General features: G+C 43.5%; 1 protein-coding gene across 4 annotated transcripts in view; it reads right to left on the reverse strand.

The window, feature by feature from the left end:
- ATG7 (autophagy related 7) overlaps window positions 1-25,922 on the reverse strand; it is a 268,416-nt gene that overhangs the window by 197,887 nt on the left and 44,607 nt on the right. For all 4 annotated transcript variants that reach the window (XR_005722153.1, XM_040246755.1, XM_040246756.1 and 1 more), the window contains 4 exons: window positions 14,537-14,625; window positions 12,792-12,913; window positions 7,921-8,011; window positions 7,017-7,161 (listed from right to left, as the gene is read on the reverse strand). Coding sequence is in view for 3 of the 4 variants with exons in the window: in XM_040246755.1 (XP_040102689.1) it covers window positions 7,017-7,161; window positions 7,921-8,011; window positions 12,792-12,913; window positions 14,537-14,625 (447 nt within the window). In the remaining variant the exon portion in view is untranslated. The remainder of the gene's footprint in view (window positions 1-7,016; window positions 7,162-7,920; window positions 8,012-12,791; window positions 12,914-14,536; window positions 14,626-25,922) is intronic.

Below are 25,922 nucleotides of genomic sequence, written 5' to 3' on the forward strand. Positions count from 1 at the left end.
AGTTCAAAAGCATCAGTTCTTTGGTGTTCAGCTTCCTTTATGGTCCAACTCTCACACCCAATACATTACTATTGGAAAAACCACAGCTTTGACTAGATGGACCTTTGCTGGCAAAGTATTGTCTCTGCTTTTTAATATGCTGTTTAGGTTGGTCATAACTTTTCTTCCAAGGAGAAAGTGTCTTCTAATTTCATGACTAAAGTCACCATCTGCAGTGATTCTGGAGCCCCCAAAAAATAAAGTCTGTTGCTAATTCCATTGTTTCCGCATCTATTTGCCATGAAGTGATGGGACTGGATGCCATGATCTTCATTTTTTGAATGTTGTGTTTTAAGCCAACTTTTTCACTCTCCTCTTTCACTTTCATCAAGAGGTTCTTTAGTTCTTCTGTTTCTGCCATAAGGGTGGTGTCATCTGCATATGTGAAGGCTACTGACATTTCTCCCAGCAATCTTGATTCCAGCTTGTGCTTCATCTAGCCTGGCATTTCACATGATGTACTCTGCCAATTATTTATAAGTTAAATAAGCAGGGTGACAATACAGAGCCTTGATGTACTCCTTTCCCAATTTGGAACCAATCTGTTGTTCCCTTCATTAGGGACGCTGAAATTCAGTTAGTCTGACAAATGCAGAGGCAAAGTCAACACAATCCAAGATTTGGGGCTGAGGATGACGGGCCAGAATCCATCCTTTCAAAAGCATAGTTTAGACTGGCTGTGTGTTTTGAAGCCCATGGGTAACTCTGGTCTACTCACCCTGTTTCATAAGTGATTTTTCACCAGCTGAACAAACCACCATGTAGGGGGAACAAAGGTATGGAAAATCCAAAAGTCATTTGTGCTTGGCTAGGGGATGTTTATTTTGCATGCCTTAAAGCAATGCTGAGTGGAGAGCAAGGAAGGCAGTCTGGAAACTGCTGGTCGGCAGAGAAAAGCTACATAAATGATAAGCATGCTGCAGGTGAGTCACAGGCACGTGCACTCGCACACTTAACCGTCGCTTTCTTGGAATGCTATACAGCACTGGGGCTTCCCTAGTAGATCAGCTGGCAAAGAATCTGCCTGCAATGCAGGAGACCCTGGTTCAATTCCTGGGTTGGGAAGACCACCTGGAGCATGGACAGGTTACCCACTCCAGTATTCTTGGGCTTCCCTGGTGGCTCAGACAGTAAAGAATCCGCCTGCAATCGCAGGAAACCTGGGTTCAATCCCTGGGTTGGGAAGATCCCCTGGAGGAGGGATGGCAACCCATTACAGTATTCTTGCCTGGAGAATCCCCATGGACAGAGGTGCCTGGCGGGCTACAGCCCATGGGGTCACAAGGAGTTGGACTGAGAGACTAAGCACATACAGAGTAAGAAGTGAAGTGAAAGTCACTCAGTTGTGTCCGACTCGTTGTGACGCCACGCACTGTACCATCCACAGAATTCACCAGGCCAGGATATTGAAGTGGGTGGCCTTTCCCCTCTCCAGGGGATTTTCCAACCCAGGGATTGAACCCAGGTCTCCCACATTGTAGGTGGATTCTTTACTAGCTGAGCCACAAGGCTCAAGACTACTGGAGAGGGTAGCCTATCCCTTCTCCAACAGACTAAGCATGTACAGTGTAATGGCTAATTGGCAAACATTAAAGAAAATTACAACACTCACTGTTAGTGAGGATGGGGTTTTAGTGATTGAGAATGTAATACTGGTATTTTATTTCATTGACATTTCATTGATTGAGAATGTAAACTGGTATCACTCTTCCGGAAAGCAATCTGGCAATATGATTCTAGAATTTTTTACATGCTCATATCAATCATATCAACTTCCAGCAATCTAGCTTAGGAAATAATCCAAAATACTGACAAAAATGTAATCACCAAGATGCTCTCTGTAAAATAATTTATAGTTGTAAAATATTCAAAGCAATGTTAATGTCTAAAAATAGGGGAATGTCTCAGTAAATCATGTTTCATCATATAAGAAGCCATTTTTACAGCCAACTTCTTGTTGCCAACATCCGATGGATCATAAAAAAGCAAGAGAGTTCCAGAAAAACATCTATTTCTGCTTTACTGACTACACCAAAGCCTTTCACTGTGTAGATCACAACAAACTATGGAAAATTCTTAAAGAGATGGGAATATCAGACCACCTGACCTGCCTCCTGAGAAATCTGTATGCAGGTCAAGAAGCAACAGTTAGAATTGGACATGGAACAACGGACAGGTTCCAACTTGGGAAAGGAGTATGTCAAGGCTGTATATTGTCACCCCGATTATTTAACTTATGTGCAGAGTACATCATGCAAAATGCAAGGCTGAATGAAGCACATGCTGGAATCAAGATTGCCATGAGAATTATCAATAACCTCAGATATGCAGATGACACCACCCTTATGGCAGAAAGTGAAAAGGAACTAAACAGCCCCTTGATGAAAGTGAAAGAGGACAGTGAAAAAGTTGGCTTAAAACACAACATTCAAAAAACAAAGATCATGGCATCCAGTCCCATCACTCCATGGCAAATAGATGGGGAAACGATGGAAGTAGTGACAGACTTTATTTTGGGCGGCTCCAAAATCACTTCAGATGGTGACTGCAGCCATGAAATTAAAAGATGCTTTCTCCTTGGAAGAAAAGTTATGACCAACCTAGACAGCATATTAAAAAGCAGAGACATTACTTTGCCGACAAAGGTCTGTAATCATAGCTATGGTTTTTCTAGTAGTCATGTATGGATGTGAGAGTTGGACTATAAAGAAAACTGAACACTGAAGAACTGATGCTTTTGAACTGTGGTGTTGGAGAAGACTCTTGAGAGTACCTTGGACTGCAAGGAGATCCAACCAGCCTATATCCTAAAGGAAATCAGTCCTGAATATTTTTGGAAGGACTGATGCTGAAGCTGAAACTCCAATACTTTGGCCACCTGATATGAAGAGCTGACTCACTGGAAAAGACCCTGAAGCTGGGAAAGACTGAAGGCAGGAGGAGAAGGGGATGACAGAGGATGAGATGTTTGGGTGGCATCACTGACTCAATGGACATGAGTTTGAACAAGCTCTGGGAGTTGATAATGGACAAGGAGGCCTGGTGTGCTGTAGTCCATGGGGTCACAAAGAGTTGGACACGACTGAGCAACTTAACTGAACTGATTCTACAGCCATTAAAAAAGCTTTTTAGGTATCCTTTTTAACAACATTAGAAAGTGTTTTGTGTTAACTGATGAAAACAAGGGACATTTTTACATATCAAATAAACAATGTAAATATATGTTAAACAAACACTGAAAGGAAACAGGTGATAAAGTAGTAGAAAAATGGGTCTTCTTTGTCTGCCTCATAACTCTTACACTGTAGAAATTTTCTATAATGGATCTAGATCTATACTGACTTCATAATTTAAAAAGTGCTGGGAAAACCTATGTACCTAATTCGGGAAGTTAGGGAAAGAATGAAATAAATTCCCATAAAAAGATGAAGGAATGAATAAAAAGTAGATAGTAATGAATCTGGAAACAAGCCAAAACAAAAATTACAGAAAAAAGGGATCAAGGATTTAGTTTTCTGGAAACAAGCCTATCTGGCAAGTCTGAATAAGAGGAAAAAAAGAGAAAACAGAAATATTCAACATTAGGAATATGGTTCAGGTGGTAAAGAATCTGCCTGCAATACAGGAGACCTGGGCTTGATCCCTGGTTGGGAAGATCCCCTAGAGCAGGGCATGGCAACCCACCCCAGTATTCTTGCCTGAGAATCTCATGGACAGAGGAGCCTGAGTGGCTATAGTCCATGGGGTCGCAAAGAGGCGGACACGACTGAGCGAGCAACACTGACTACTACTACTACAGAGAAGACAGGGACTTCCCTGGGGGCCAGGACTTAAGACTCTGAGCTCCCACTACAGGAATCCCACTCAATCCCTGGTCAGGGAACTAATATCCCACATGCCCTGCGGCACTGCCAAAGATAAATAAATAGATAGTAAATAAAACAAAGATGGGAAAGATGGCAAGAGAATACTATATGTATTTTATATCAATTAATTTTCAAATTTAGATGAAATGTATGATTTTCTAGGAAAACAACATGAGTAAACTGACCCAAAAGAGGTATAAAATCTAAAAGGTCAATGACTGTAGAAACATTTCTAAACGCTTCCACAGACCCCTGCTCTCATTACTAACAAAATTCCAAAGGCACCAGGCCGAGCTGGATTTATAAATGAATTTTACCAAACCATCAAGGAACTGATACTTTATACACTAAACCTGTCCTGCCACATAGAAAAAGGCAGAAAGTTTTATTTTATAAAAGTAGTGTAATTCAGCTATAAGATAAACAATGATACCAGAAAGGAAAAGAAAAACATTACTATAAACCAGTCTGACTTATTAATATATATGGAAGACTTAGCAGTAAAACATTACCAGTTGAACTCCATTGTATATTAGAAGAATAACAAATTATGAACAAATAAGAGTTTTCCCCTGGAATGCTCAGCATGAGAATACTTAGATTATCTTGATAGATGTATTTGATGATAAAGCTCAAAAATATATAAACTCGCAGCAAACTAGAAAGAAAAATCTGCCTCCTTAACTTATAGAAGAACATTAGCAGAAACCAACATCACATATCAAAACTAAAGGAAAAAACAAGCTTCTCATTGAAATCAGTAACCAAACGAGGGTGCTAACTCTCGCCACTGTTCCTCACCATTGCTATGGAGTCCTAGTCAATCCCATAAGACAAGGAAAAGAAACTGATACAGATGTTGGTGAGGAACACTTATCAACCTAGAAAATTCAAAAGAATCAAACATAAAACTATCATAGCCAGGAAAGTTTAGAAAGATGACCAGATAGAAGATAAACATTCAAAACTCACTATCTTTCTTATATATTCATCCCAGTAAGAGTCAATTGGAAAATTTAGTGGGAGGAACATATCTTTAAAAGAAAAAGAAGTTAAATATGTGAAAACTAATTAAAGGAGGCATGTGGGAAACCTAAATAAATAAAATGCTACAAAGATGATCTAAATAATTTAAGAGATATACAATGCTTCTGGAACTAAGGATCAATATTGTAAAGATGTTAATCTCTCCCAATTTATCTATAAATTCATTGTAATCTGAGTGAAAGCTATGAGTACTAATGAAGGAATGAACAAATAGAATGATGGAATAAAAACAGACTCCAAAAAGAGACTCAGGTATAAAGGAATTTAGAATTTAATAAAGGTAGAAAAATGAGATTTGCATTAGTGAATGAATGACATTAAAATAAATCACTATTTTAAAATGTTACATTGTTAAATTCCATAAAACAAAAAATAAATTCCACATTAATAAAGATCTAAACATAAAAATAGGAGTTTTGTAAACCATAAAGGAAAAGATTAATGTATTCAATAACATTAATTTATTAATTAAAAATTAATAAATTCTTAAAAACCTTTATGTGGTTAAAGATAAATAAATAGAGAAAAATATTTGCATTACATTACAGAAAAATGGTTAATATCCATAAAAAAGGAAAAGGGTTCAGCAGAAGATAAGATGGTTAGATAGCATCACTGACTCAATGGACAAGAATATGAGTGAACTCCAGGAGACAGTGGGGGACAAGACGAGCCTGGCGTGCTGTCCACGGGGTGGCAAGAAGTCGGACGGGACTCAGCAACTGAACAATCCATAAAAAGAGGTACGCCAAGTCAAGATACAAGAAACAGCCTAAAGGACACGAACACAACAAACAAAATTCACAAATGAAATCAAGTTAAAGACTAACCCTCACTAATTAAAGAAACTCAAACAAAAAAGCTGTTTTACATTGTCTCTAACGTAGCACTTCTACTTCTAGAGTTTTTTTCCTAAAGAAATAATCCCATGGACATGTGAAGGTATAAGAATGTTCATTTCAACAGCATCTCTAAAAGAAAAATATGCTGAAATTGTTTAAATAAACTGAAGCAAGTCATATAACAATGGGCTTCCCTGTTGGCTTAGACGGTGAAGAATCCACCTGCAATGCGGGAGACCTAGGTTTGATCCCTGGGTTGGGAAGATCCCCTGGAGGAGGGCATGGCAACCAAGGATTGCAGGATTCTTGCCTGGAGAATTCCCATGGACAGAGGAGCCTGGTGGGCTACAGCCCATGGGGTCACAAAGAGTCAGACATGACTAGGTGACTAAGCATAGCACAGCATATAACAAAATTCTATATGTACCTAAAATGGAATAAATAGAGAACCACAATTATTGCTCCATTGAGTTAAAAATAGAAACTTGCTATAAACAGGTTGCAATGGTCCAAGCTTTGCAAATACAAATACCTAAATAAGAGCAAAGGTGACCAGTGCATCTCTGTATTTGCACACGCCTATGAAAATTACAGGGAAAGATGCTCCACAGCAGTTGACAAAGTCTGCTTCTTCTGGGAAGGGACTTGGGATGAGAGTGGAGGCAGAGTTCCTGCTTCCACCGTATAACAAAAGCATGTGTTCCTTTTATGCTGAAAGAGATACTGAGAAAAGAAAGGAGGGACGGAGGGAGACAAGGAGGAGAAAGACGGCACTCAGGCGCAGTTGGTCGTCCCCTGGTATTCACAGGGGGTGGGTTCCGGGAGCTCCTGGAACCAGCCAGAGATTCTTTTTTTTTTTTTTTTTTTTCTGAGCCAATGAACTCCTGCTTGAAGATCAAGGCAGGCTGGAAAACAAATATTTTTAAAATGTAAACTTCAGTCAAAACTGAAAGATAACCTGAGAGGAAAAAAAAAAAACAGAAAAAAGGAAGGAGGAATCCAACAAAAAGACCAAAAAAAAAAAAAAAATAGAGATATATGCCTGGCTGTTGGGGTTGTTGTTTAGTTGGTTAATTTTTGGTTTGGGTGTTTTTTTTTTTTCTTAAAAAACAAAAATGCCTTCCTACTCTTGGATGCAAAACCCACAAGTCTGGAGGGTAGACTGTAGTGAAAGAAGAGAAGCCATAGCTTGAGAGGCGCCATTCGACCGCTGCAAACTCACCATCAACGTCCTGGCTACATTACAACCCAAGGTGCCAGCTCCAAGCAGCAGACACTTGGCAGACACAACCTTGTCCAAGTCCAGAGTAGGGACCAATCTCCAACACATCAGCTTGAGGTTGAGATCGACCGATGACTCAGCTAACCTAGGAAAGGAGAGAATTATTTATTTATGCAGCCAGTTACCCACTTAAGCCCCCGGTCCTGTCCTTTTTTAGGAAGAAAGTAGCTTGTATGAGAAGATAAGAAACAAGTAACGGAGGGAATCAGGATCAAAGGAAAAGCAACACGAGGCTGGAGGGTAAGCAAGGACAGCGGTTACCACAGAGTGGTGTGTGCCGCCATAATCCTCGGCAACTGCAGCATGACGGGGCCCCATTTGATCCTGAGCTCCCAGGAGCCCAGGTGAAACGGGAAGCCTGACTGGTTATGGGGGTTATTATGTCCGGGACTAAAACCACACCAGCCGCTTAAGAGGAAACCTTTTCCTAACACTGGATACAGAGAAATTTCTGTCCCCTCAGTAGAGGGAGTACTTACATCATCCCTTCAGTACAAAACTGGTTTCTGCGAGATCTCTCTTACCATGGCCTTCCCTGTAGGCTAATGGGACACAAGTCAGGGAAGATGAATACAGGACAAAAAGGTGGAGGAGGTGCACAGGTCTGAGAGGGCGGGTTTGCAACGAGAGCGACATTTAGGATGTCCAGAAAAACAGACGCTGTGTGCCCTTCAGATATCTGTCACTGATATTCATTCTCACAGCCAAACTTAAATCAGGAGGTGGCCAAGAGCAAATGAACACACTGACATCTGCCTTCCCCCAGCCCCGCCTGGGCTGGGCAACGCACTTGGCCTGACAGAACCGGGCGTGCACCCTGGCAGGAACGGCTTCCAAGCTGTACCTTTTAGGGTCCATACACTCGCTGAGGTTCACCATCCTCGGTCCCATGCCTCCCTTCTGGTTCTTTTCCCATCCGACCGCCTTGGGACAATCTGGAGACAAATAAAACAGCGATTTCAGTGAAGGAGAGAAGAATAAAGAATGAGTCCAAGGAGCAAGATGACGCACACCTCGATGAGCTTTCAGTCGACGTCTTTTTCAAGGAGGTGTGCAGGCCTGAATTTGCATCCACCTGCCTTGGCTGCCTCCTTGTGTCCCTGGGCCACAAGGAGTCTTGTTTAGAGACCCCCCAGACCCAAGCACAGTCTTCCTGCACAGGGGCTTCTGAAAGAGCCCTGGCAACTCTGCCCTGAGTTGCCTCAACTTCTGCTGCTACTGGAGGCTGCTCAGAAAAACAAAAGAAAAAGAAGACTACACCTGGAGCGGGTCTAGGCCTGTGGAGGGGTCTTCATCTGAGGAAGCCCCACCAGTGTGCCTGCAGCCCACCTTCCCACCCAGGTCAGCATGCCCCTTGCATTCCTCATACTTAGGTCACCCTCTCGCCCTGCCTCGCTGTCCGCCACAGCGCGCCTACCTGTCTACAGATCTCAGTCCAGGGACCACTTCTCTGCTAAGCTGTCCTCTCCATTAAGACTCCTCTTCCCTGACTTCTCCCTTCTCTGCTCATCTCTTTTAACCTCTGCTATGGGGGCCTCTGCAACTCCAATTCCAGCCGTTGTCAAAATGCCTCCCCCATGCAAAGCTCTGGAGGATGAAGATCCTGTGGCCAACGGGCCTGGGAAGTGCTTCATACCCTACCTGTGTCTCCATCTGCCCCCGCCCCCGCCTGGAGAGTCCCTCCCACGTAGTGGAGATAAAGCTCAGAGAGACCTGCAGTAAAGGAGCCACTCCATCTGATTTGGCTTTGAGCTTCCCAGTCTTAGCTGGCTCTCCGTAACTCCCTCACCCTGTAACACCGATTAAAACTCCACGGGACACATTCAGGTAACTGCTGCTCTATTCCACTACTGCAAAATCCTCTCAAAAAAAAAAAAAAAAAAAAGAATCTCGAGTGCTCTGCGGAATACCTCAATGGAATCCTGGTTTCCTTGGTGGAAACCTGGTCTTGTAACTCCTGCACCAGGGGGCCACCCACGCTTATATGCCCCACACCTGGGGACCTCAGTCACTTTCCCTTCCTCACTGAATTCCCCAAATTCAGAAGACAGTCTCAGCTCCTTCGCAGGGAATTCACTCAGCCACCTACCCTTCCAGTACCACCTCCAGTATCTGCTTTAACTGACAGTCTCTGAAGAAACAGGAGCTCCTTGATTTAAGGTTCAGAGGTATTTTAGGACAATTGGCAGGAATTTTACATTTGTCACAAATTGTACACTGGCTTTCTTTGAAAATTTTCCTATTTTTATATTTCTATCAACACCCTATTTTCCTTTCCTTGGACCTATTAGCTTTTAACCTTTGTTTCCTAAAATAATATTGCTCAATATAATTATGGGGCCAAGGGGTGTTGATTTCCTTTACACAATTTTTTATTTCTGGGCTAGGATGACCAGTGGGAAACCAAGTAGCTTCAAAAGCTACTTGGCTGCAGGCATCTTTCACAGCAGGAAGCCAGAAGACAAATGCCATCTAGTTCAGGTGCTATGGGCTGGTCCTTTTTTACATCACAAAAAAATTAAAGCTGAAATAATAGATTTGAGATCTTAAAGAGAAGAAGAACTCCAGAATTATTTTTCTGGGGAAAAAAAAAGTTCAAACCTGTTACTGATTCACATTTTGTTTGATTTCCTTATTGTTCTTACAGTAAATTAAAAAATGCTTCTTTAATACATGGCACAGAAATTTGACAGGAACTTTAGAAACACAGTCTAGTACTATGATTAGTAACTCCAATCTAAGTTTGCTCCTATTACAGAAAAGAAAGCTTAAAACAAAAAGAAAATGTCATCGCAAATTAAAACCTCTCTGTACTCAAGATGTTACAGCCATTTTAATGAAATCAGACGTACTTTAAACTTATTGATGATTTTTTAAAAATATTATGTGCTATGCTCAGTCGAGTCTGACTCTTTGCAACCCCATGGACTGTAGCCCGCCAGGCTCCTCTGTCCATAGGATTCTTGAGGCAAGAATACTGGAGTGAGTTGCCATGCCCTCCTCCAGGGAATCTTCCCCACCCAGGGATCAAACCCAGGTCTCCTGCATTGCAGGAGCCACCACGGAAGCCCCCTGCTTCCATCTAACCCACACCCATAAGACATACCCCAAACTGATGAGAAAAAAATAATTTTAGGGGAAAATAAGGCTCTGTTCTCCCCTAGTTGGACAAAATGGAGAGCTGAACAAAGTTGCACATCAAGGACAGGAACCGAAAGGAGAGGCCTCCCACTCTGCCCCTCCCTCAGCCAGCTGCAGGAATACTCTGGGTCAGCAAAGGAGAGGGAGCCTGGCTGCACCAGAAGAGCAGCAGCAGCTACAGGATGTTCAGAATTATTTCTTACGACACTGTCATTGCAACTCTGGGATGTCTCAGAAATGTGAAAAGACACTACCGAACTACCAGCTTCAGTTCACATGACAATACCGAGTTTTATTCATTATGAAGTTTTATTTACGCCTAAAACAGAGAACGTCAATCTGCATCAGAAACATTTGCCTTTCTTAAAGTAAATCATCTACACTTGATATCAAGTATCAAGTATTGTGCTATAGAAAACCGCTTTCTCAAGTAGAAGTGCGTGGCATATCCTGGGTTTGCCAGCTTCACCAAGCATCCGTGATATCGCAGGGATCAGAGAGTAATTTAGTGACTTTATCTTAAAAATTGAAAGAAAAGTGCCTCTCCCCAAAGGTGGCAGGCTGGAGAGGATGCTATATCAAACGCAAACTTCCAAAGACGAGAAACACAAGCACAAGAAACGCCCCTGACGCTGGGAAACACAAGCACAAGAAACGCCCTTGACGCTGGGAGGGACTGAGGGCAGGAGGAGAACGGGCATCAAAGGATGAGATGGCTGGACAGCAACCCTGGCTAGACAGACGGCAACCCTAGCTATCAGTTTGAGCAAGTTCTGGGTGTTGATGAAGGACACGCACTAGAAACGTCCCTGACGCAGGGAAGCACTGAGGGCGGGAGGGGAAGGGGCAACAGAGGTTGAGATGGCTACAAGGCAACCTCGACTAGACAGACATCAGTTTGAGCAAGCTCTGGGTGTTGGTGAAGGACAGGGAAGCCTGGCGTGCTTCATTCAGTCCATGGGGTCGCAGAGAGTTAGGCATGACTGAGCGGCTAAACAGCAACAAGAAAAGACAATGGAGAGACAAAAGATACAAACTAGCAAGTAAACAGCTTCCTCTTTTGCCTGACCAAGCAGAGATTTTAACACTCCTCATCTCCAAAAGACACACTCACAGTAAGGCACATGACTCACAGATTGAAGAAAGCAAGGTGCCTTGGGACAGTGCAGGTGCTGTAATACAGGAGCAAACTAAACCATGTAAGTATATAAAAGTCCTCTGAAGAGCTTGCCGCACAAAGAAAGCTGAAGGGGTCATCTTGGAAAGAGTTCCAGACTTTGGGTAAGATGGGAAATTACCATAAATTAGCATTCATGAAGCAACTACAGTATGCCCTCACAGCGTCCGACTTTACATAGCAGTCAGATTCCTCATAAGGGGTGCTCCACGAGATGGCTATTACCTCCTTAACTTCTACTCAAATCTGATTATGTTATTCTGTCTTTGTGATGTGTACCTCAAGACAGACACAGACATAAATGCAAGACCATCTATACACAAACACACATCTCTCTCTCTATATCTATATATATAGAGATGTATAAAAAACATATCTGTGAGTCTGCATTTCCTAACTTATGAGGTGGGGATAAGATGGAGAACGTTACATGTAGAAGGAGAAATGGCACTTTTGCTGACTAGTTTATGGAGAATAAGATCACACACAATATTTTGTAACAAATAAAAATGTAGGTGCATTAATACTTCATTCTTCCTGTAAGAAGGGCAAGGAATAAAGATTCTTTGTTAACCAAAAACAAAAAATTAAGGAAAAAAAATATCCTCAAGGCTGAAAAAAACTGCCTTGAGGGAATTCCCTGGGGAGAATCTCTGCCCTTTGTCCCAGGGACACACCCCCAGGGACAAAGAGGCAGGAGCTGTAGCTCACCTCCACTGTCAGTGTAAAGGCAGGAAAGAAAAGTGAGGCCAGACTGGTTTTCTGGGCTCCAAAATCACTGCAGATGGTGACTACAGCCACGAAATTAAAAGACGCTTGCCCCTTGGAAGAAAAGTTATGACCAACCTAGACAGAATATCAAAGAGCAGAGACATTGCTTTGCCAACAAAGGTCTGTCTAGTCAAAGCTATGGTTTTTCCAGTAGTCATGTATGGATTGAGAGTTGGACTATAAAGAAAGCTGAGTGCCAAAGAACTGATGCTTTTGAATTGTGGTGTTGGAGAAGATTCTTGAAAGTTCCTTGGACTGCAAGGAGATCCAATCAGTCCATATAAGTCCTGAGTATTCATTGGAAGGACTGATGCTGAAGCTGAAGCTCCAGTACTTTGGCCACCTGATAACGAAGAGCTGACTCATTTGAAAAGACCCTGATGCTGGGAAAGATTGAAGGCGGGAAGAAAATGGGATGACAGAGGATGAGATGGTTGGATGGCATCCCTGACTCAAAGGACATGAGTTTGGCAAGCTCTGTGAGTTGGTGACGGACAGGGAAGCCTGGTGTGCTGCAGTTCATGGGGTCACAAAGAGTTGGATACAACTGAGCGACTGAACCAAACTGAATTGATTGGGTTTCTGATAAATGGTAATTATGTGCATTCTCCAAGGTGGCAAATTACCTGGGCTGAATGCCATCTCTGGAAGCTTCACTTCGAAGACGATGCTGTGGGTGACGTCTCTCAGCCCCTGCAGGGTGCGGTCCCGGAAGCAGACCACTTCCACGGACTGGAAACTGGCACTCCTGGTGTCAGCCCCGCGTGTTTATGTTTCAGTTTTTTCAAGGAAGGAAAAGAGAGAGCTCACATAAGAGCTTCGCCAAACCCAGCTGGAGAGGATTCAAGTCACTGTAAGGACACCCCCCTGACACCCTTGGTGGACACAGCTTTCACCTCTGAGATTCTGAGCACATCCACATAGGCTTCCTTTGTCCAAGCATCTAAAGGCTGGGTGTGGAACGGGCTCGGATTTCTTTTTAGGTGAGTTTTATATAACAATTTCATATTGCACAGAAATAATTCTGACAAATGAATCTTGAATGCAGGGGGAAAGATGTTCATAATACATTAAAAAGAAGCTCCAAGACCAAGCATGAGTTCCTCCGGTCCCTCTTCTCCCACAGGAGTTTACAGAGCAGGCCGTGGTGAGGAAGCCCATGGCTACACAGACTCACCACCAGGATAAGCACATGTAACCCTCTCCTTCTGGGGAAGGTCTATGATCTAGCAATCTCCCAGTGGACATCGTTACCTAAGTAAAGCATACACAACTGTAAACACCCAAATCCTAAATACACAGCAGCGTGACTCATGCTTCCTCCCAGTCCTTAAAACAGCCCCTTCAACAGCAACTCCTACTCTAACTTCTAACTCCTACTCTAACTTCTAAGTAGGGACTTAAGTTTTAACTTAAAAGGTCCAGCCTCTTTCATTCAACACTATGCTTTTTAAACTCATCGTGCTGATAAGAGTACCAGTACTTCACTCAGGCTGACTACAACACTGCATTCCATGGCAGTGAATACACCCCACTGTATTATCCATTTCATTGTTCAAGGAGATCTGGGTTATTCCCAGTGTTTGGTTATAAAGAACAATGCTGCTGTCGGCATTCCCATATAGGTGTCTTGCTTGCATCTGAGGGTGCATTTCTGTGTTTTATGTACCTGAGAGGGAAACTGCTGAGCTATAGATATTTCTAACTTTGGGAGATACTTCCAAACAGGTACCCAGCGATGTCTGAGGGTTCTGATTCATCCACATCATCGACAGCACTTGGTATTGTCATCTATTTAAAATCAGTCTGGTAGGTATCTCATTATCTGGTGAGTGTGTGGTAGTATCTTTCATAACAGCATCTTATTATCTTTATTAACGAGTACTGTCTTGTTATATTTTATTTCCTGGATGACTGATGATGTTCGGCATCTTTTCAAATGTGCACTGCCCTCTGTTTTATTCAGTTTAGGGTCGGGAAAAAGGGAGGACGACAGCAATAAGAAAATCCTTCCTGAACACAACTCAGCTGAAGTGGGGGCTAGAGAAGTTTGGGATGGGGATCTCCGAGCTGTGGGTCCTGCTCTCCTCTACGCTGTCCTCAGTGCAATACGGTTGGAATCTGAAGCTCCGTAACAGACCTGCTTAGAGGCTCACCACCAATGGAAACTGGATCATGACAATTTACTGATTTGTTATCTGGTTTCTACACCGGCAATGACAAAAAAATCCATTTGAGAAAACAGAAATATAGACAGAGTCAGATACAACGTCAAAAACATACAGTCAAAGACTGACAAACAGGCAGACGGACTCACACACACACACACACGCGTGCACACACACACACACACACACACACACGTAAATACCATCTGTGGGCTGCTAGGACCAAAAGGTTCCTCAAAGGCCATCCGGGGTACTGTGCTAAGTTACAGGGATCGTACACGCCAATCGTTATCTGTGAACAGAAAAGACTTCGTGTGAGGCAGGGACTGTGTCAGATTCACAGCACAAACACTGCTAATCCCTCCTCTCTCCTATGTATCTGGTTGTGCCAAAGCATCAACTATTAGACACTTGGTGAAGGGCTGGAGGAAAGAGAAGAAAGCAAAAGGACCTCACACCTGATGACAGAATGTCCTGATGGCCCGGGCTGTCAAATTCTTCCCTTCACCCTCTGTGAGGAATTAGATACATTTAGAAGGAAGACTGAAAGCAAGACAGGGAGGCAGGGAGGGCAGCCAATTGTCAGGGCTCACAAAGAGAAGATCCCGTCTCAAAGAGATATGGCCTGTGAAAATTGCTAATTTTCATGTAATGAGAAAAGTGAAAGATGGGTCACTACCGCTGTACGTAAGCGCACAGTCAGACCAAACTAAAAAGCCAGATGCCTTCGATGCTGCTCACCTGCGTCTCCTCCCGCTCCTCCCGCATGCAGCTCCCCCAGCCCTGATCTCCATCTAGAAAGCTCTTCTTTTTGATGAAGACGGTCCCCAGAGGAGGTCGTCACCCTGTCTTCTCTGTTTCCTGATCCCTCTGTACATCATACAGCACACCTTTCACATTTTCTGTCTCTTTCCTCCAGAAGACACTGAGGTCTTAATCTCTAAATACTGTTCTCCAGTAAAAGGAATAGGGGCTCTCTGGACACATGGGTAATCCTAGGGCTGGAGGAGGGAAAAAAAGGGCTTCCCTGATAGCTCAGTGGTACAGAAGCCGCCTGCAATGCAGGGGACAAAGGAGAAGCAAGTTCAATCCCTGCGTGAAGAAGGGATGGAGGAGGAAACGGCAACCCCCTCCACTGTTATTGCCTGGGAAATCCCATGGACAGAGGAGCCTGGTGGGCCACAGTCCATGGGGTTACAAACAGTCAGACACGACTGAGTGGCTGAGCACGCACAGCAGGGAAAACAGAAGATGAGCCTGGAGCACACTGTACACCAGAAAGCTAGCGAGTGCTGAGTGAGCAGAAGGCCAGGGGCATGGCAAGGGGCGCCAGACACACCTGAAAGGAGCGCTCAGTGGCCAAGGCCAGCACAAGGTGAGCAGGGAAACAAAGAACGCAGTACTGGACTGTAACCCAGCCCCAAATGAGTACCCATGAGTCCATAAGGACATAAACGATGAGATGGATATTTGAAGGTGAAGGGACAAGTCTTCCTTACAGAAGATTTCCAAGCAATATATGTAGATACAGACCCTCCAGGGACAGAGCTTAATCCCTCTCTACCTTGAGTGCGGGCTCAACTTAGTGACTCGTTCCCGAAGAAAAAATAGTAGGGATAATTTTGAATATTAGGAAAACAAGGGAATTCCAGAAAAACATCTATTTCTTCTTCTTTGACTATGCCAAAGCCTTTGACTTTGTGGATCACAACAAACTGGAAAATTCTTAAAGAGCTAGTAATACCAGACCACCTTACTTGTCTCCTGAGAAATCTGTATGCAGGTCAAAAGGCAACAGTTAGAACTGGACATGGAACAACAGACTGGTTCCAAATTGGGAAAAGAGCAAGTCAATGCTGTACACTGTCACCCTGCTTATTTAATTTATAACCAGAGTACATCACATGAAGCAACCGGCTGAACAAATCACAAGCTAGAATCAAGATTGCCAGGAGAAATATCAACAACCTCAGATATGCAGATGATACCACTCTAATGGCAGAAAGTGAAGAGGAACTAAAAAGGGCCTTTTGATGAACATGAAAGAGGAGAGTGACAAAGCTGGGTTAAAACTCAACATTCAAAAAACAAGATCATGGCATCTGATCCCATCACTTCATGGCAAAGAGATGGGGAAACAGTGGAAACAGTGGCAGATTTCATCTTCTTGAGCTCCAAAACCACTGCACATGGTGACTGCAGCCATGAAATTAAAAGATGCTTGCTCCTTGGAAGAAAAGCTATGACAAACCTAGACAGTATATTAAAAAGCTGAGACATCACTTTGCCAACAAAGATCCGTATAGCCAAAGGTATGGTTTTTCCATATATGGCTGTGAGAGTTGGACCATAAAGAAGGCTGAGCACTGAAGAATTGATGCTTTCGAACTGTGGCGCTACAGAAGATTCTTAACAGTCCCTTGGACAACAAGGAGATCAAACGAGTCAAGCCTAAAGAAAATCAACCCTGAATATTCATTGGAAGGACTGATGCTGAAGCTCCAATACTTTGGCCACCTGATGCGAAGAGCCAACTCACTGGAAAAGACCCTGATCCTGGGAAAGACTGAGGGCAGGAGGAGAAGGGGCAACAGAGGATGAGACGGTTGGATGGCATCACAGACTCAATGGACATGAGTTTGAGCAAACTCCAGGAGATAGTGAAGGACAGGGGAGCCTGGCGTGCTACAGTCCATGGGGTCACAAAGAGTCATGCCTTAGTGACTGAACAATTTTGCAGCAGAGAAACTTGGCCAATTCTACCTTAAACAAGTGATCAAGTTTAATACCACCAGGAATGTCATGTGAGTTTCAGGTAGCTAATACATGATGTGATGACAAGGGTACTTCACCTTTGGGGCACTCTTTCCAAAAATAACCCCAACAGATATAACCCCATTTAATCATAAGTAGTTTCGGTCTGTCTGCCTTCTGATTCCCTCTCTCAGTGCTGACCATCAATCTGATCACATGGACCACAGCCTTGTCTAACTCAATGAAACTAAGCCATGCCATGTGGGGCCACCCAAGACTGCCGGGTCATGGTGGAGAGGTCTGACAGAATGTGGTCCACTGAGAAGGGAATGGCAAACCACTTCAGTATTCTTGCCTTGAGAACCCCATGAACAGTATGAAAAGGCAAAAAGATAGGACACTGAAAGATGAACTCCCCAGGTTGGTAGGTGCCCAATATGCTACTGGAGATCAGTGGAGAAATAACTCCAGAAAGAATGAAGGGATGGAGACAAAGCAAAAACAACACCCAGTTGTGGATGGGACTGGTGATAGAATCAAGGTTCGATGCTGTAAAGAGCAATATTGCATAGGAACCTGGATTGTTAGGTCCATGAATCAAGGCAAATTGGAAGTGGTCAAACAGGAGATGGCAAGAGTGAACATCAACATTCTAGGAATCAGTGAACTAAGATGGACTAGAATGGGTGAATTTAACTCAGATGACCATTATATCTACTACTGTGGGAAGGAATCCCTTCGAAGAAATGGAGTAGCCATCATAGTCAACAAAAGAGTCTGAAATGCAGTACTTGGATGCACTCTCAAAATGCATCTCAAAATGATCTCTGTTCGTTTCCGACACAAACCATTCAATATCATGGTAATCCAAGTCTATGCTCCAACCAGTAACGCTGAAGAAGCTGAAGTTGAACGGTTCTATGAAGACCTACAAGACCTTCTAGAGCTAACACCCCAAAAAGATGTCCTTTTCATTATAGGGGACTGGAATGCAAAAGTAGGAAGTTAAGAAACACATGGAGTAACAGGCAAATTTGGCCTTGGAGTACAGAATGAAGCAGGGCAAAGGCTAATAGAGTTTTGCCAAGAGAACGCACTGGTCATAGCAAACACCCTCTTCCAACAACACAAGAGAAGACTCTACACATGGACATCACCAGATGGTTGATACTGAAATCAAATTGATTACATTCTCTGCAGCCAAAGATGGAGAAGCTCTATACAGTCAGCAAAAACAAGACTGGAAGCTGACTGTGGCTCAGATCATGAACTCCTTATAGTCAAATTCAGACTGAAATTGAAGAAAGTGGAGAAAACCACTAGACCATCCAGGTATGACCTAAATCAAATCCCTTATGACTATACAGTGAAGTAAGAAACAGATGTAAGGGCCTAGATCTGATAGATAGAGTGCCTGATGAACTATGGACGGAGGTTCGTGACACTGTATAGCGGACAGGGATCAAGATCATACCCAAGAAAAAGAAATGCAAAAAAGCAAAATGGCTGTCGGAGGAGGCCTTACAAGTAGCTGTGAAAAGAAGGGAAGCAAAAAGCAAAGGAGAAAAGGAAAGATATAAGCATCTGAATGCAGAGTTCCAAAGAATAGCAAGAAGAGATAAGAAAGCCTTCCTCAGCAATCAATGCAAAGAAATAGAGGAAAACAATAGAATGGGAAAGACTAGAGCTCTCTTCAAGAAAATTAGAGATACCAAGGGAGTATTTCATGCAAAGATGGGCACAATAAAGGACAGAGACGGTATGGACCTAAGAGAAGCAGAAGATATTAAAAGGTGGCAAGAATACATAGGAGAACTATTCAAAAAAGATCTTCATGACCCAGATAATCAAAATGGTGTTATCACTCAGCTAGAGAGAGACATCCTGGAATGTGAAGTCAAGTGGGCCTTAGGAAGCATCACTAAAAATAAAGCTAGTGGAGGTGATGGAATTCCAGTTGAGCAATTTCAAATCCTGAAAGATGATGCTGTGAAAGTGCTGCACTCAACATGCCAGCACATTTGGAAAACTCAGCAGTGGCCACAGGACTGGAAAAGGTTGGTTTTCATTCTAATCCCAAAGAAAGGCAATGCCAAAGAATGCTCAAACTACTGCACAATTACACTCATCTCACATGCTAGTAAAGTAATGCTTAAAATTCTCCAAGCCAGGCTTCAGCAATACGTGAACCGTGAACTTCCAGATGTTCAAGCTGGTTTTAGAAAAGGCAGAGGAACCAGAGATCAAATTGCCAACATCTGCTGGATCATCAAAAAAGCAAGAGAGCTGCAGAAAAACATCTATTTCTACTTTATTGACTATGCCAAAGCCTTTGACTGTGTGGATCACAATAAACTGTGGAAAATTCTGAAAGAGATGGGAATACCAGACAACCTGACCTGCCTCTTAAGAAACCTGTATGCAGGTCAGGAAGCAACAGTTAGAACTGGACATGGAACAACAGACTGGTTCTAAATAGGAAAAGGAGTACATCAAGGCTGTATATTGTCACCCTGCTTATTTAATTTATATGCAGAGTACATCATGAGAAACGCTGGGCTAGAGGAAGCACAGGCTGGAATCAAGATTGCTGGGAGAAATATCAATAACTTCAGATATGCAGATGACACCACCCTTATGGCAGAAAGTGAAGAGGAACTAAAGAGCCTCTTGATGAAAGTGAAAGTGGAGAGTGAAAAAGGTGGCTTAAAGCTCAACATTCAGAAAACTAAGATCATGGCATCTGGTCCCATCACTTCATGGCAAATAGATGGGGAAACAGTGGAAACAGTGTCAGACTTTATTTTCCTGGGCTCCAAAATCACTGCACATGGTGACTGCAGCCGTAAAATTAAAAGATGCTTACTTTTTGGAAGGAAAGTTATGACCAACCTATACAGCGTATTTAAAAGCAGAGACATTACTTTGCCAACAAAGGTCCGTCTAGTCAAGGCTATGGTTTTTCCAGTGGTCATGTATAGATGTGAGAGTTGGACTATAAAGAAAGCTGAGTGCTGAAGAATTGATGCTTTTGAACTGTGATGTTGAAGAAGACTCTTGCGAGTCCCTTGGACTTCAAGGGGATCCAACCAGTCCATCCTAAAGGAGATCAGTCCTGGTTGTTCATTGGAAGGACTGATGAGGAAGCTGAAACTCCAATACTTTGGCCACCTGATGCGAAGACCTAACTCATTTGAAAAGACCCTGATGCACGGAGGGATTGGGGGCAGGAGGAGAAGGGGATCACAGAGGACGAGATCATTGGATGGCATCACTGACTCGATGGACATGGGTTTGGTTGGACTCCAAGAGTTGGTGATGGACAGGGATGCCTGGTGTGCTGAACTTCATGGGGTTGCAAAGAGTCGGACACGACTGAGCGACTGAACTGAACTGAATCAGTAAACAAGTGACAAACCCAAACTAAGAGGCATTTGACCAAAATAACTGAACTCTTCACAATTGTCAAGATCACTAAAAACAACAGAAGTCTGAGGAACTGTTAGAGACCAGAGGAGGAGACATGACAAGAGAATGCAGTCTCCTGGATGGGATCCTGGCGTGGAGGAGGGTGCTAATGGAAAAACTGGTGAAATCTGAACAAACTCCAGAGTGGAGTTACTGGTTATGCATTAATGGTGGTTCTCTCTTCTGACAAGTGTACTGCGATAATGTAAGGTGACAACACCAGAGAAAACTAAAACAGGTGAGGGGAGCCTCTGCACGATACTTCAGCTTTTCTGTAAATCTAAAATTATTCCAAGATAAAGGCCATTAGAGAAAAAGAAGACAGTGAGCATCTACAGAGCAGGGAGTAGCTTCCAGGTCTCCATGATGAGTTCACAGATACACAGCATACACCGAATGAAGGCAGGTGAGTGGTGAAGAGATGGAAAGAGAGGGAGCAGGAGCAGGCGGACGGGGTGGTGAAACAGGGGGTTAAAGGAGGGAGGAGAGGAAGGTGGCTGGCGGAAAACCATTAACTTATTAGCATCAGTTCAGTTCAGTTGCTCAGTCATGTTTGACTCTGCGACTCCATGCACGCCAGGCCTCCCTGTCCATCACCAACTCCCGGAGTTCACTCAAACTCACGTCCATTGAGTCGGTGATGCTATCCAACAATCTCATCCTCTGTTGTTCCCTTCTTCTCCTGCCCTCAATCCCTCCCAGCATCAGAGTCTTTTCCAATGAGTCAACTCTTCGCATGAGGTGGCCAAAGTATTGGAGTTTCAGCTTCAACATCAGTCCTTCCAATGAACAACCAGGACTGATCTCCTTTAGGATGGACTGGTTGGATCCCCTTGAAGTCCAAGGGACTCGCAAGAGTCTTCTCCAACAACACAGTTCAAAAGCATCAATTCTTCAGCCCTCAGCTTTCTTCACAGTCCAAATCTCACATTCATACATGACCACTGGAAAAATCATAGCCTTGACTAGACGGACCTTTGTTGGCAAAGTAATATCTCTGCTTTTGAATATGCTATCTAGGTTGGTCATAACTTTCCTTCTAAGGAGTAAGTGTCTTTTAATTTCATGGCTGCAGTCACCGTCTGCAGTGATTTTGGAGCCCCAAAAAATAAACTCTGACACTGTTTCCACTTTTCCCCATCTATTTGCCATGAAGTAATGGGACCAGATGCCATGATCTTAGTTTTCTGAATGTTGAGCTTTAAGCCACCTTTTTCACTCTCCTCTTTCACTTTCATCAAGAGGCTTTTTAGTTCTTCTTCACTTTCTGCCATAAGAGTGCTGTCATCTGCATATTGAGGTTATTGATATTTCTCCCAGCAATCTTGATTCCAGCGTGTGCTTCTTCCAGCCCAGCATTTCTCATGATGTACTCTGCATAGAAGTTAAATAAGCAGAGTGACAATATACAGCCTTGATGTACTCCTTTTCCTATTTGGAACCAGTCTGTTGTTCAATGTCCAGTTCTAACGTTGCTTCCTGACCTGCATATAGGTTTCTCAAGAGGCAACATCAACTGTATTCAATTTTCCACTCCTAGTACCAGGGTAGAGGATGTATGGAGGTGAGAAGTGGATCATAAAGAAGGCTGAACGCCAAAGAATTGATGCTTTTGAACTGTGGTGTTGGAGAAGTCTCTTGAAAGTCCCTTGGACTGCAAAGAGATCAAACCAGTCAATCCTAAATATTCATTACAAGGACTGATGCTGAAGCTCTAATACTTTGGCCACCTGATGTGAAGAACTGACTCATTGGAAAAGACCCTGATGCTGGGAAAGATTGAAGGCGGGAGGAGAAGGCGACAACAGAGGACGAGATGGTTGGATGGCATCACCGACTCGATGGACATGCCTTTGAGCAAGCTCCAAAAGATCATGATGCACCGGGCAGCCTGGGGTGCTGCAGTCCACGGGGGCAAAAGAGAGCTGGGCGTGACTCAGGAAAGGAACAAGTGCCTGGCTAGTTCCTCCCTGATGCCACCACTCTTTCTCAACATCACAGGCTCTCCACTTAGTGACGTTTTAACCCTGGGATTCTCCTGGGTGAGACAGTGAGGGCATGGTCTGAGAGACCATTTCCTATGAGAAGCATGAGCACCCTGAGGAGGCGGCCCCCACCATGCACGCTCTCTGAATGGAGATGCTACCTTCCTGGAGTTTTCCTTGTCCAGCTGGTCATCACCACCATGGGGGGGCAACTCTTCATTTTGTTCCCCCATATAGACTGTGATAGACGGCATCTGTCAGGCTGACTACATTTAATATGTCATCCTCGCTTCAACTTCACACTTTAAAAAATTTACCAAAGGCATTAATCACCCTTTTATCCAGCAAGAAAGTGAGGAGAAGGGAGAAGCTGGCATTCAAAGGCTATAACATTAGAAACAGCTTAGAGAAGAGAATGGCCTGATGGTGGGGGAAAAAAAAAGAACCAGCTACAGCCCAGTGGGTATGGTTCTAATCCTGCCATTAATTGATTATAAGACCTTGGGAAGGTCTTCCCTCGCCTGTAAAATGAAGTGGTAAAATTATTTCATCTCAAAGGAGTCCTTCTAGCTCCAGAAATATAGATTTTTATAGACCATTAAAGAGGGAAAAAAAAAAATTTAGATAGGTTACAAAAAAACATAGACTATATTAAGGTTCAATTTTACCTGGTGTCTAAAGGCTCCTCAATTTTTATTTGGGAAGAACCCAGACATATCAATCCAGAAAATGCCATTCATACAGAGATGTTGCATTTCAATTTTCAAATACAACTCCATAAGCCTGGGCTGTTATCAAAGGCTCTGAGTTACTCTCATCTAATCTTCAGCAATTTGACACCTCTGTGCCTGAATTTCTCATCTATAGGGTCACTCTCATCTGCACTTGGCTCAGAGACTGAGAACAAGAGAAGCACGCAACCAACGAGAACCATAACCACAAAAATCCCATTGTAGTAAATCCATCGACCTCTCCGTTCAGTTCAGTCTATCACCGTCAGTCATCTACCTTCAGCCTCAAAGTCATCATTTCTTAGCTGGCAGAGAAAAAGGGGGATAAGTTCTAGTTTATCAAATATTCTCTGAGTCTAGGTTTCATCACCTGAAACTGTAGAGCTGAGACTAAATGATACTTAAATTATATAAACTAGAATGTGACATCAGATAGTACAAATGGATGCTTAATTTCAAAAAATGAGCCTATTTCTGACACTAAATACAAAGACAACCAGGCAGGAAGGTAGTAAGAAAAAAAAAATCCTTTTAGATAAGACCATGAATAAGTTTCTTAGAGCAACCTGACCTAAAATTGAGCTATAGAGAAGGAATGAACCACTAAAGAGAAATTTACCACTTATTTATAAAGAGAGGTTAGCTCAAATCTGTTTTAAAGGAACTCTTCTACCCACAGGAGGCACGCATAAGTACGAAGAGCAAGCGTACAGAGAGGAAGATGACAGAATCCATTTGACGCCAGGCTGAACACAATGAAATAGTCCTCTGATGATTCAAAAGTGACCCCAAAATCTTTCATTGCTTTAGGAATCAAACCTGCAAGCTTAATCACTGTAGGATTCAGCCCAAATGAGGCTGAGCAAGCCAGTTTAACTATTTGGGTAAACAGACTTCGTAAATGGCAGTCAGAAATAACCATTGGCTAGGAGATCTGGATTCTAGAACTGGCTTTGCCACAGATTCATTGTGTGAACGTGGGCAAATCACTTCCTTTTATAAGAGAACTCAGCAGAAAGAAACAAAATGTAATTACAAAAAAAAATTCTATTTAGAAGGTTTATGAAATAAATGCTCCTTTCTCCTTGGCTGAGAGCATATAATTCATTGAAGTTGTTCAGTGATGAGCTGGCTACCATCCACCCAGCAATTTGCTGAAAAAGTACAACGTGAGAAGAGAAAGAGGGCAAAATTGCCAACTTGAGCGTCTGGAGAAATTTTCACACTGCCATAAAACATGCTTAACTGACAAATGACTATTACCCACACGCTCGATGTAACAGGAAATGCACAAAGGGGATTATGTGTTTTAAAAGTATAGGAAAAAAGTTCCGAGATCTCGTGTGGCGATGTCACCAATGGAGACCAAGATGTGGAATTACTGAATTACCACTGAATGAAGAAACAGCCTCTAACTAACAGCAGACTAATTACTGCTCCTTTGCTAGTGCTCTTGTCCTAAGATTTCACAACCCAAGAACTGAAGGCTGACGCTGTCAAAACGACAAAACGTTTCCCAAACATTCAATCTCGAACAGCTGTTCTGGAGAAAGAACGAAACTCAGTCAAGCAAGCTTTCCCTGGCCGTGGGCAGTGGAGCAGTGTCAGGGGCTGTACCAGCATGAAGCCCGGAAGAGCTGCGGAAGCACCACCACCGGGACCCACGCTGGAGGGCAGAAAGAGCTTAGACAAAGCCCATTTCCAGCCAGCCCAATGCATATAGTACTCAGGGCTGCTTAGGGAGCATTGCTAGCTTGAGGGAGATCGGCAGTGCAGGCAGGAGTCACCAGAAGCAGCGGTGCGGGAGCTGGCCCCACAGGTGGGGAAGCCACCGGGTACTGGCCCTTCCTGGCTCCGTAGCCCGTGACTTCCACACACTGGAAGCCCAAGAGTTGGGGGTGCTGCAGTGGGAGAGCTGAGGCCACGGAAATAAGCAGACACCACGAAAGCACAGCACCCGCCACTCCGAGAGCCTGCCGTCAGACATCGGCCAGCACACGACTGAGGATAAACCTTAACACACCCAGCCTCTTAACCTAGTAATTCCACATCTAGAAATCTTTCCTAAGAAAACAAATAATTCAAAGTACAAAGAGGAGGGCAGCGAGGGTGGGATTTCATGCATAAAGAAGCTCCTAACAGTGAAGAATTACGAGACCTAAATGTCCGAAACTTGAGAAATTCAGGATGATACATATTTATTAAAAAGGATGTTGATGCAGAGTTTAATATTATGCTAAAATAAAACAGAAGGTAGTATAATCTGAGTCATTAAAAACTACACAGGAGATTTAAAGATTTTCAGTAAATGGTGTGCTATGAGAACCCACTGTGGACAGAATAAACCATTTTACGGAAGTTGGGGGTGGGGGGAATTTTCTTCAAAGAATCATGAGTAAGTTTCACTCTGAAGAAACTGGGAAGAGAGGAGGTACAGGGGTGGGGAGAGGAGAGGCAGAAGAAGAGAAAGGAGACAGGAGTTCCAGGCGTGAGCCCTGCAGGGGGAGGGAAGTCAGCACCTCCGAGGGGAGCACCAAGGGAGCTGGGGCCAGATCCGCACAGGGCTTGGGCCACATGGGGTCCTCTGTACACCACACGGGGACTGGGGACAGATCCACACAGGCCCAGAGCGCGTGGGGTCCTCTGCATAC

Source organism: Oryx dammah, unplaced genomic scaffold, assembly GCF_014754425.2.
Source record: "Oryx dammah isolate SB20612 unplaced genomic scaffold, SCBI_Odam_1.1 HiC_scaffold_9, whole genome shotgun sequence".
NCBI lineage: Eukaryota > Metazoa > Chordata > Mammalia > Artiodactyla > Bovidae > Oryx > Oryx dammah.